The sequence below is a fragment of the Halyomorpha halys genome, unplaced genomic scaffold, assembly GCF_000696795.3.
Source record: "Halyomorpha halys isolate HHAL.00 unplaced genomic scaffold, Hhal_1.1 Scaffold1951.1, whole genome shotgun sequence".
NCBI lineage: Eukaryota > Metazoa > Arthropoda > Insecta > Hemiptera > Pentatomidae > Halyomorpha > Halyomorpha halys.
The window spans coordinates 61148-74269 of NW_027111805.1; the positions used below are offsets into that span (position 1 = coordinate 61148).

At 28.4% G+C, this 13122-nt stretch overlaps 1 protein-coding gene across 1 annotated transcript in view; it reads left to right on the top strand.

Moving 5' to 3' along the window:
• The window catches only part of LOC106690895 (acetylcholine receptor subunit beta-like 2), a 20014-nt gene extending 7394 nt beyond the window's left edge, over window positions 1-12620 (top strand). Inside the window, exons 3-7 of the mRNA XM_014436487.1 lie at window positions 173-217; window positions 2214-2323; window positions 3930-4110; window positions 10105-10261; window positions 12313-12620. Of these exons, the coding sequence (XP_014291973.1) occupies window positions 173-217; window positions 2214-2323; window positions 3930-4110; window positions 10105-10261; window positions 12313-12620 (801 nt within the window). The remainder of the gene's footprint in view (window positions 1-172; window positions 218-2213; window positions 2324-3929; window positions 4111-10104; window positions 10262-12312) is intronic.
• The last annotated feature ends 502 nt before the right edge of the window (window positions 12621-13122 follow it).

The following is a 13122-nucleotide window of genomic DNA, read 5'->3' on the forward strand; positions in this document are numbered from 1 at the left end:
TATTTATCTCATCGTTATTAATATTTTATAATTTAATTAAATTTAGATAATATTTCATAGCCACGGATTTAGAGTAGAACCTATTCTTTGTTTCATTAAATTATATTTTAGCAACAAAATAACGTTTGAATTCTGTAATGCAATGAATAATCATTTTCGCTTGATTTTTCAGAACTTGAAGAATCAAGTAATGACGACAAACCTGTGGGTGGAGCAGGTAAGTGGTGACATTTTTTCTCCGTTGTTTTATGAAATCATTATAATTTATTTTATTGATTTACTTTTGACTATTCACTAATCATTAGTGCTGGATCAATATGCACTTTTTTTTTATACAATAAAAAAAAATATGTTGTAGATATTAAAAGGACATATTTGCTCCCATTGTTTTATTCAATGAATGCTATTCCAGTATTTTGGAAAATTTTGAATTATATTATATGTAATTAAATATTTTATGTTTTTATAGTTAAAATATACAATATATATTGACTTAGGCAGCCTTTAAAATAGTATTACATATTTCACATTATTGCCATCTAAAGAAATTTAAATTTTAGGAACTTTCAACAGTATTTTCTTTTTTTACTTTATATTGATTGTTCTAACACTAAAAAATTTGAATAATTAAGTTAAGTATTATTAACATTAATAAAAAGATGAAAGGAGGAGGAAGAAAAAAATAAAATAAATAAATGATTGGAGGAAGATAGTCCGGGTGGGGGTTAATAAAGGTATCAAAATAGTAAAAGAAAACTATTTATTGTTAACAAACGTTTCGCTTCACTTTGTAGGGCTTCGTCAGGGCTGACACCATAACAGAACATCATTATTATCAGCCCTGATGAAGCCCTGTAAAGTGGGGCGAAACGTTGGTTAACAATAAATGGATTTCTTTTATTATTTTGATACCTTTATTGACCCCCACCCGGACTATCTTATTCCAATAAAAATAAATAATCGTGAGAGTAGTATATTAATATACTTAAAAATAGCCAAAATAATAAATTGGCAAAGAGCCTTGACCAATTAAATAACATATAAATTTCTCACGCCTTTTTTTTTTAATTATATGACATTACGAATCATACAAACTTTTAGTTTTATAACAATCATTAATATAGGCAATATTAGCTCTAAACATTTTTAAAATACAAAAGACAGTCACATATGATTCAATGTAAGTACGAACTCGCTGATTTCTTTAACAGATATATTCCTTTATTTATTATTATTTTTGAAAAGTTTGTTTAATATTACAATTTGTTTAATATTATTATTTGTACAATTCTATGAATTTTAACTATATAAGATATTAAATCAATAAGGCATTATATTACGGTATATATGTATGAGTTTATTGAAGTACAGAGTTTCAGTTCATACGTTAGTGTTAAAAATTATAATCGAAGCACTGTATTTTAATATTAACTTTAAATATCGCTAAACTAATTTACTGCGTTATATATAAGCTAATAAATATATCTAATCTATTAATCTATACAATATGTTTGACTACTTTTTTGGCTCTTCGGTTCCTTCCTTTTACTAACAAAAAGAAAATCGCATATAAAGAAATATTGAAGTTTATATTATTATTTTTTGAAAAGTCCTTATCACTGAAGATTTATATCATTACTGATAAAATAGATAATATAGCACACAGCGTCGGTGAATTGTAAGTTTCTTTATATTGTAGCTTTTAGATAAAAGGATACTGCTGAATAATTATTTATTATTATAATTATAATTTATTTATTATTATAATTATAATTTATTTATTATTATAATTATAATTTATTATTATAATGATTTTCATGAAATTGACGCTAATTTTGAAGGAGTCTATTTTCCAGCTTCTTCTTGTGGTCTTCAGTAACAATATAGAATATTTTTTTATTTGTTTTTATATCATTGCGAAAACTATTTTACATCAATTATGAACTTTCAATCTAATTTTTTAATCAGATTTCGTATATATAGATCATTTAAAAAAAAAAAAACGTACGGGTTACAAATAAACCCACCCAGGCTAGATTCGAATCGGCACCGCTTCTGACACGAGAGTGCGAACTTGATGACTCATCATACTCGGCCATCTAGAGCCAATCGTATGCTTATAATATGGATCGGATGCTTCTTATTTAGAAATAATATTATTTGATAGATTGAATTAAACTTTTAATGATTTATTTTTTTTTTTATTAATGCAGAAATGGGTCGATTACAAATTACGTTGGGATCCTGAAGAATATGGCGGTGTTGAGATGCTGTACGTACCTTCAGAACACATCTGGTTACCGGATATCGTCTTGTATAATAAGTAAGTTATCAGTATTTTTTTTGTTGTAGAATAGCAATTAAATTCTAGGAAATAAAATGTGGTGAATCATAAAATTTTTTATGATTCTTGTTCATGAGGCGGTATAGTTGTTAGTATTGAGGGAGAGGAAGAGTCAGTACCGCTAGACTTGTTCCTATATAGAAGACATATCTTCCGGAGAATCTCCGGGATAGGATCACACAAGACCCAAGATGATAAAAAGGAATTATTCGGGAGTGGAATCAACAGTGGTATCTACCCAAAAAAAATACTATCTTGAGAAGATATATCACCATCGTCTACTCACGGTTAGAAGCTAAATGAGTCATATGTATTGAAGATAATAATATCTCACAGGACTTGGAGGATTCCATGCTAAGTTCCATGGCTTTGGAAAGGGCATTCACCCCCTTTTCCTCTGTTGTAAGCTTTCAGAAGGTTTTCACAAACAAAACGGAGGTTTAGTCTATAGAGACTAAGCTATTGGGGAAAACTGGACTAGAAACTTTCCTCACTCAGCATGAACAACCCTTTCTACAATAAATGTTTTTCTTCAGTTATTCAATATGTGTAACTACAACCCGTACTACGAAAAATACTTTCTCTCATTCAGTAAGTACAACTAGTCTTACTACAAAATTTTTGAGTACTGGTGGAATTCTTCCGTAGCCTATTAATAATAATATGGGATAGAAATTCCTCTCAAAAATTGCAAATAGACTCATTCAAATCTGTTAGGCTTTAAAGATATACTAAAGTTATTCAAAATGTCGACCTTATCAGGTTCATTATGGTTCCATGCATGAGAACAAACCATTACGCCATTATAATCTCTAAAACAAAAATAAATTAAACGAAATCTATAACTTACAGTTAAACCAATAGATTAATAAAAAAATATTCACATTATAATAATTAAATATTAAATGCTCCAAAACTATATCTTTTCTATAAAATCCAGACAAAAAAGGAAATCCGCAAAGAGATACATTAGAAACACAAAAGCAAGAACAAGTAAATGGTAAGCAATTAATTTCGAGTCATAATTCTTAGGATACCGTAATTGTTTCCAATTAACATACCCAAAAATCTGGTCTCATATTCCGTAAAATAAAAACAAAACAACCTGCAGCACTACTTCTTCTGTTCAGTTCCTTGGTAAGGCAGTATTGTTCCTATATTCAACGTGATGAAAGGAGGTGATTTGATCGAATCATACTCAATCGTTATGATTTTCCAATTAATGAAATCAGCTTTATAGAGACTGGATGTATCCCACAGGACTCTTGACTTCAGAATAGGTTTTCAGCTAATATAACATAAAATTGTGTTTGAGGAAGCTCCCTAAAGCATTTGGAATGGGACTTCGATATGCTGCTCTCTAGTGGCAAATTCATGAAGAAGAGCCTTTGTGGCCAAATTAGCCTGTAGAGGTTGAAGAGTGAGCACAGTGGCGTTAGAGCGTCACCATTTTTGCTACTATTCAATAATTCACTATGAGTGTAGGTTAGAATATTTCGTAAGCTAAAATTTACTTAAGAGACTTAGTATTAGAGTAAAGTTTCTATCACCCAAATGTAAATTATGTGTTGAATTTTTTTCACAGCGCTGACGGTAACTACGAAGTGACGCTCATGACAAAGGCTACACTCAAGTATACTGGAGAAGTTATCTGGAGGCCTCCCGCAATTTACAAGTCTTCTTGCGAGATCAACGTACTCTACTTCCCCTTCGACGAGCAGAGCTGTACAATGAAGTTCGGTAGCTGGACATACAACGGGTTCCAGGTAATTCCAATCTTACGAAAGTAAAAGTAATTTAATAAAAGTCAAAGTCCATTTTGATTCCTTGTTAAATCTCACAGTTCCCATTAAGTCCGAAGGTTAAAATTGAGTATAGATTTATTATAAGTTAATAAAAAAGGTCCAGAACTTTCTGAAGTTTATTATTAGTAAGTGGATGAAAAAGGAGCGAGCGTAAGGGTCCTTCAATGGTTCAATTATTAAATAAGGCACTTTTATATGGGAATAAATATGTTTAATATACAAATATAAAACAAAAGAAAGTAAAACAAATCATTAACATAAAGGAACAAGTTCACCGTACGAAGTAGATTGGAGGAAGGTAGTCCGGGTAGCAATCAATAAACATTTCAAAATAGTAAAAAAAAACTATTTATCAATACCTTTTCTATTCTATCAAAATAGCCCTATTAGTTCAGGCATCTTATTCATCTTATTAAATAATTATAATAATTTAATAGTAAAAGAAATCTATTTTGATACCTTTATTGACCGCCATCTGGACTATCTTCCTCCAATAATGGATATAAACAAAATAATTGAATAAAAAATGCGTAATACAAACTAACGTGAGCACTGTGGTAACAAATATATCATAAAAACACATTTTACAAAGGATAATTAAAAAAAATTAAAAAAAAAACGGGGAAAATATCTGGTACAATGCGCACACCACATTTCCTTACTTAAAGAATTCCTATTTTAGAAGGTGAAAATAAGAAAAAAAAATTTCTTATAATATATTTATTGAAATTTACAACTGTACATTATAATACATTCATTAAATTTGATCTCAGTTATAATGGAGTGAAGCAGGCGTGTAGAGAACTACCCATTGGTAGCACTCAATGACTGTTACACTAACAGGTCTCGTAGCCATTTTCTTTTTAGGCGCCTCGGAGGATTGCCAGGAATGGAAGAGGATGCAAGGTTAGAAACTAGTGGGTTTTGGTGGTTAAGGAGTTTATAATGGAAGGAATGATATCTGGTTCGGGATAGATTGATTACTTAGGGAACATTTAAATGTTTGTGTATGATTTTATTGGTAACAAAAGCGAAGAGTATTAAGGATTTTGGATTATAATGATTGGATACGAGAGGAATTCGAAAGTTTAGTGGAACCCCAAAGCTAGGAGTAGAGACTCCGTATGTCCAGATAAGCCTTATTACAGTCATGTAGATCAATCTTTTGTAATGAATTGGAAGCTTAGACCGTTTGTCTACTAAGTGTTGTAATAGTCGAAATCGACGTGCAGTTTTCTGTCTTTACAGTCTTGTGTTAGGATTCCAGGTTAGTCGTTTGTCCAGATTTAGTTCAAGGAAGTGGATCTATTCGACAGGGGTAAGATAAACATTACTAAAGGAGACTGTAGGGCAGTCGATAGGTTTACTACGAAGGGTAAAGGTGATTTGATGGGATTTATTTTGATCCTCCAATTACGACACTATTCTTTGAGGACTATTCCACATAGGAGAGTTTGGGGTGCAATTAAACGGTTATTATTAACAGCGAGCACACATTGTGAGGCTAGTGTGAGGATTGGTTGGGATGTCAGCTGCATAAATGGTGGTAACAAAAATTAAAACTTTTTTCTTACCTTTTCAGGAATTTATACTCTGCCTTCTCTTTATATTTCTGCCCAAGTTATTAATTACATGTCAAATTATCCTATTAAATTTCCTCCACCGCCTTCCAGAAAGTTAAAAATAGTTCTTTTTATACGGTAGTTGATAGTGTAAGTTGATCTAAAATTAAAAGTTTTAAAAATTAATGAAATTGTGACAAAATAGGATAATTTGGCTTGTAATTAATGACCTGGCCTGAATAGCCTGCAAAACACTTTTAAATTTGGATGTAAGGTGTTAATTTATGTTAAAGATAGTTCTTGAGGATATATGCCGAAACGTTGGACTGTTAAGATAGTAAAGAGTGTTGTGACTTAACATGGATACCATTTGAATTATTTAAAAAAGTTATTTATTTTAAATTATATTTTTTTTACTTATGTCTATCTGTATATCTAAATTTCAGTGCACTGAGCCATTGTGTATTGCGTTAAAAATTAAGTTTTAACGAAAATAAAATTTTTTTTTTTTAAAATGTGATTATGCCAATGAAAGTCGAACATTTTTGGCAAAAAAAATTAATTTGCTATTATTTCGAAAATTCATATTTAGGGTTTCTCGAGATGATAAAAATGAATATCGAATATGTTTTACGTACCACACTTTGATAGGTCAGTCTTTCTGAATCGTTTCAGTACAGTACTAATAATGAAGCACAATGAAGATTATTATATAAAAACTATTCATATTTTATGTATTATATATATAACAATATAATAAATATCAAATTTTCGAAAAGAATAAGAAAATATCAAATGAACCGGACCAGTGGTAACAATTATACAATTAGCTGTTAGCATTAATGTTACTTATAGTTACCGTCTTATTACTTCATCTATATGTTCATTGATATCAAAGTTTCAATAGTGTTCAATTAATGTTTACACATCCTAAAATATAGCAATAGCGAACCATTGTTGTGTCTGCTAGTTACGTATAAACACAAGGTGTATTTATATACAATTTTTTTTTTAATTTACTTTTCTGGATAAATTGAAATATGTTTTTCAATCCATCCGATCCATACTTTGGATAAGATGTATACAACAATGCATATATTGCAAATGGGAGTTTGATATTGATTGGGAAGGCGTGGCCTACTCCATTTCAGCTCATGCATCACCTAGGTAACCTACCGTTAGCGAAATTCTTGTAATGATTTATCATTTCCTTCGGAGTATGCGTTTTGTTCTCCATCGGCGCCCCGGTGCATCATTGCCCCGATGGACGCCACCGGGCCCGAACTGGTGGGGAATGGGGGAAAGGTTGTAAGGAGAAGGGGTGAGTTTATTGCTATAATTATTTTATACTATAAATTAATAAATGATTAATTTAATAATTATCTTTTATGCAAAAAACGATTATTTTTTTCTCGAAAATTTAGTGCTTCATGAACTTACAATACCCATATCTACAACATTCAAAATAATGGCTTAAAAATACTGTCGGTTATATTTTTATTTTAATACGAAATAATAACGTTAGCGTTAGTTTTAAAAAGTGTTCAATGATGATAGAAACTCATGTATGATTTTATTATGGTTTCATTACTTACTTTATTGCTTTAATTTTTGAATATGTTAGAGTTTTGTTTTATTTCTTTAAAATCAAGTAGGGTTCATTGTCACTCAGGTATACTTTGTCTGTTGAAATAATTAGTGCATAGTACTATTTTTTACTTATTAATTTATATTTTAAGCGTCAAAATAATTATATTTTCTGTGAAAATTACCCGTTTATGACTTTTTTAATATAATTTCAACCTCTGGAGAACGTTCTGGGCCGTTAGCTCATAATATAGTTTTTTTTCAATAAATAAATTTAAAAAATGCAAAATCAAAAGTAGAAATTCCGGTTAGAAAAAAATGTTTTAAGGGAATTTCTTACAAAAAAAAACCAAAACAAATTATTTTTACCTTTGAATAACTGTCCAAAACTATAGTTTATTTTTCAATAAATTTTTAAAAAAAAAATGAAATTTCAAAGGTTTTAAAATTATACAGAAATTTTGAATATCATATAAAAAAATATTTTAAGGAAATTTCTTAAATAAAATAATTATTTTTAACCATTGGACAACTGCCTAAAACTATACTTTATTTTTCAATAAATAAATAATGCAAAATATTTTTTTTTAATTATATAGAAATTTCTAATAATAAATATTGACAAAAAAATATTTTAAAGGAATTTAAAAAAAAAAATTACAAAAATTATTTTTAACCTTTGGAAACAAAGGTTTTATAAAAGTATGTTTTATATTTTCTGAACATATTACACTCCAACATAACATAAAAATATATATTTTTTTTTACTTGAAATCATTTCAGGAGAAACTATTTTAAAAATGCATTCATATCAATATTAAAAAAATTTAAATATTCTTTGGTCAAAATTTGGAATCATCCATATATTTTATTTAACGATTGAATAATAAAACTAAAACAAAAATTTCTTTTTATACATCGAAGAAGTAACCCTTCTAAAGTAAGGAAGTAACTTTAAAAAAAATACAATGAAAGTTTTCCCTTTTAGGAAAATTACAACTTTTCAATTAATTTTTTGACTGAACAGATTTTTATATAAATTCTAAATCTGTCCAGTCACAAAAAATAATTGAAAAGTTGTAATTTTCCTAAAAGAGAAAACTTTTAATTGTATTTTTTGCAAAGTTAGTGGAAATGTACTTAGCTCCACGGTGATGTAAGCCACTATGAGTGTGAAGAGTTTTGAAAAAATAGTATTAAACAAATATTATAGGAGGAACTGACGTACATAAGTTAAATTTTTATCAAAAATATTAATTAATAACACCTATTTGCCAGAAAAAAAGTATATATATCAAATTTATTCTGTTAATATGTACCACTCAGGTAAAAAAAAAAATAATAATAAAAAATCAGTTACACCTTAATTGTGAGATATGTCTAACCAATTTGTTTTTAAATTTATGTATTAATCTTGAGATAAGATATTAATATTTCGACGAATATTTTTGATTTATTATTGTTATAATTTTTTATGGATATTGTAAAAAAAAAAAAGATGGAACATGAAAAATACCATTTATCATTATATATGAAATTTATTATTTTTTTTTTTCTCATATCTTTCAGTTAATATAAAACTTTTATTTCACACTTTAAAATTATTTGTGTATAAACATAGATAAAATATTAATGAAGGTTTTGAATTAATAAAAATATTTCAGTTGAGGATTTTCTGTAACCGAGTGTGAAATAATATTTGATTAATGCTACTATAAACTTTTGAAATACTGGACCAATTTAACTACTAGTTTTTCAAAATATTCTCTGACGCCATGGAAGCTAATGGAATCCCTAATTTCTCAAAAATTGAACTTTTTGGCGCGCAGCTCAGAAAGTATAATTTTTCTTGCGGTTATTATATACAGATCGATTTGTTTCCTTCTGAAGAATAAGAAAATATTACTGATTCCTTCAAATGATATTATATTTACAAAAAAAAATATAAAAACGTAATGAGGCTTCAAGTAAAGTAGGTGAAAAATTTTTTTGTTTAGTAATAAGCAAGTTATATCCGTTTTTATAATTACCTGAAACCCTCAAATACCATTTTTCAAACAAATTAAAAATTAGAAATTTATCAATTCTATTCATTTGGATGGTTCTTGTTTTGTCTCAATGTGTTCATTATTCACATGACCGTTCAAAACTCCTCTGCATTTTATCCAATTCCTATGTTACAAGCAGTGGAAAGTTGAATTGCCGCCGTTTTAATTTGTATTGACACCATTTAGAATTTCCTTCATTCAGAAAGCCCTAATGAAGCCTTGAAATGTGGGGCGAAACTTAGGCTCATAATAATTTTTTTTTTGGGGGGGGGGGGTATTTCAGTTCTTTTAACCGAACCCGAACTATCTTCCTTTTATACTCTACATACGAACAATCTCCGATCTTCCAAAATAAATAAATTTCTAAATTCTACTGATAATTTTTTAATTACAATGATATTTTTTGTACATAGTAGCTACTTTTTATTCTATACTTGCTATAATTTCGTTTTGCTTGACATTTGTGTGGTATTTGAATATATTTTTAACGATTGCTCTTGGATTCGTTGAATAAGGAAAAGTTTACTCCTGGATAGGAATCGATACTTTTTTTTGTTGCATTTCACGCTTGCGCGGAGACCCGTAACTAAAATTAAATGCAGACATATTGAAGTTAGCAATTGGTGGCTTCAATGGTCATACCCAAAGGTTTGGCTCTCAGAAATCAGGTCGTTTTTGGGTTTGAATTATTTTTTTTTAAGGTAATTTTATGAAAATTATGTTCTATTTTGCTCCTAATCTTTGAATTAATGCTTCAGGTTGACTTGAAACATATGGACCAGGTTTCGGGCAACAATCTTGTTGAAGTTGGCATTGATCTTACTGAGTTCTATCTGTCGGTGGAATGGGACATCCTTGCAGTGCCTGCAACAAGAAATGAAGAATACTATCCTTGCTGCAAGGAACCGTACTCAGGTACTATAATTTATTTTATTTTAGGGGTCAAAATGATTATTTTTTTTATTACTAGGGGTCCCCACTCCCCCTCCCTTCCCGCCTAACAACGGACCAACCCCCCTTTACAAATTATACAACTGTTCATTTAATTGTATTACTCGTTGCACGAATTGTATAATTGTAATTTACAGGTATTCTGTAGTTCAAATTATATTATTTTTTTTAATACAATAATAATATTCTTTATTTATCCTGGGACTGATCCCTTAAGAATAATATTATAGGTGTCAGAATTATGATTTAGAGCCTTAGAGTAAAATAAAAAATTTTCAAAATGAAAATGAGATTATAAACCATCATAAGTTTAATTATAATTATGAATTTGATGCTATCAAAAATAAACAATAATAATTAACAAAATACATTAAATAAAATAAAACTGTATATTATATTATAAATTATTAGGTGAATAACTTAATAAAAAATTTAAAATAAATAAAAAATGAAAATAATTAAATATAAGTAAACTAAAAATAATAAATAAAAGGTACAATTACTGTTAATATACATATTTACAAGTTTAAACAAAAATCAGAATTATCAAATGCAGGAGATAAATAAATAAATAAACCAACGTAAAGATATGAAAAAAAAAATCCTCTTACAAATAATAAATCTTACGGTTATAAGTTTAATAAAATGAAATAAATAATAATTCCAATATCCTTATATATCTTAATAAATTATTAAAAAATTTCAATAATATTTACGATAAATATTATTTCTCTTCCCATTTATTTACCTCTTATTTAAAACTGTTAATTGTTATTCTTCCGGAATTGGGAGGATAGAGATTGGTTGAAATTACGGGATTTGAAGATTAGAAGGGTATTAGAACAACGAATGAAGGAATATAGTGCAATAAATATAAATATATTGTATTTCCTTTTCTTTTCTAACAGTTTTAGGATTTAAGTTTTAAATTCACTGAGAAGGTAAAATAAAATACTACACGGTGATTACTAAAAACATTTTTCTATAACAGAGAGAAATCTTTCTGGAAAATTATCCTTTTTTTGACAAATTTACTTTATTTCAACATCTAAACAACATTTTGGGCTATTGACCCAGTAGGTATTTTATATTTCAATAAATAAATAATTCAAAATCAACAGTTTTAAAATTATAAAGAAATGTACTAGCTTTAATTTGAGTTCTAATTGACATCTCATGGTTCATAAAGATTTCCAGCAGTTAATTCACTACTGATTTATTAGTACAATTTTCATAAAATATTGGTTTTAATAAAACTGTTTCTTGAGATTTATTTTAGAAAACTTACAGTACTTTATATAATGTTCTATTAAGTTTTCTAGTGTTTTTGTATTTATTTTCTAAAATATCATAAAAAATACTACTCCTACAAAGATAAACGTTTGGAACTTTAATTTTAGATCTGATAGAGATCTTTACGTCGAATGGTTTTTGAGATATTGGTCTCTCAAAATAAATTCACTAACTTTTAATTTTTAATGAATTTTTTTATGAAATACTTCTTTTTAAAAAGTTATGTCTCGAGAATTATTGAGCGTAAATAGCTCTATTAGGGTTCATATTTCAGAAAATTTACTCTACTTTAAATTATGTTCTCTTAGGTTTTCTAGTGTTGTCGGTAGTTTTAAAGATATAGAGCTCCGAATGAAATTTTTTTTAACGTTTTGAAAATCCACTATTTTTTATCCTCCCCCCTCCAACTATACTTGGTAGACTTATCAATTTTAATTAGTAATTATACGTAGTTTTCATTGAGGTAATAAAAAATAGGGGTAAAATAAGTGACTTTTTTCTCCTCTTGGACTCTTGTACTAATTGTTAAATATCTGGTGACGTTTTTGGTTATTTTTTACTACTAGAAATGTTTATACAAATTATTTTAATTTTTTAATCTTGTAGAATTAAAAAGTGAAATATTTTACTAGGTATTTTACTGGCTAACTCTGTTTATATTGGGGTCGCCCCTTAAACTAAAAAATCTATAATAATAATAATACTTACACCATTCTTTGTAGATATCACATTCAACCTGACCATGCGACGGAAGACCCTCTTCTACACCGTGAACCTCATCATCCCTTGCGTGGGTATCACCTTCTTGACAGTCCTCGTCTTCTACCTTCCTTCTGACTCAGGAGAGAAGATCACACTCTGCTCATCCATCCTGGTCTCGCTCACTGTGTTCTTCCTCCTGTTGGCCGAGATCATTCCTCCGACTTCTTTGGCCGTACCACTGTTGGGAAAATACTTGCTCTTCACCATGGGTATCGTGTCTTTCTCTATATGTGTGACGGTCTGTGTGCTCAATATACATTTCAGGTAAATATTTCGAAGGCAACAATTTATGATATTTTTTCTTCTGGGCAAGTAAGCAGCTCTCATTCTTCATACAAATATTTGTTATCAATTCCACATTATTGTTATGTTTTTCTTTCCGACGTTTCGGGCCCTCCATTCTTCTTCAAATATTTTCTCTAAAAATAGTTACAATGTGCTACTCATTATCTATTGATTTTTCTCATTTATTTGATTAATTACAATTAAATTTAATTAATATAATTGAAAAATAGTTGTAATTCACTAAGAAATATTGAATGGTTAATATAAAATAAATATATTTTAATTACAGAAATTTACAAAATTTCAAATAGAAATTGCATTCATAATTTTTTAATAAGGTAACCATTTAACAAAAAGTTTAAAGAACAAATGAAAAAAAATAAATAATAGAAGAAAAAATTAACACAACTTTCACTTAGTAACATAATTATTTTTCGTAGTTTTGTGTGAGCTTGAGTTGAATTTTTGTGATTTTGGCGTCTATT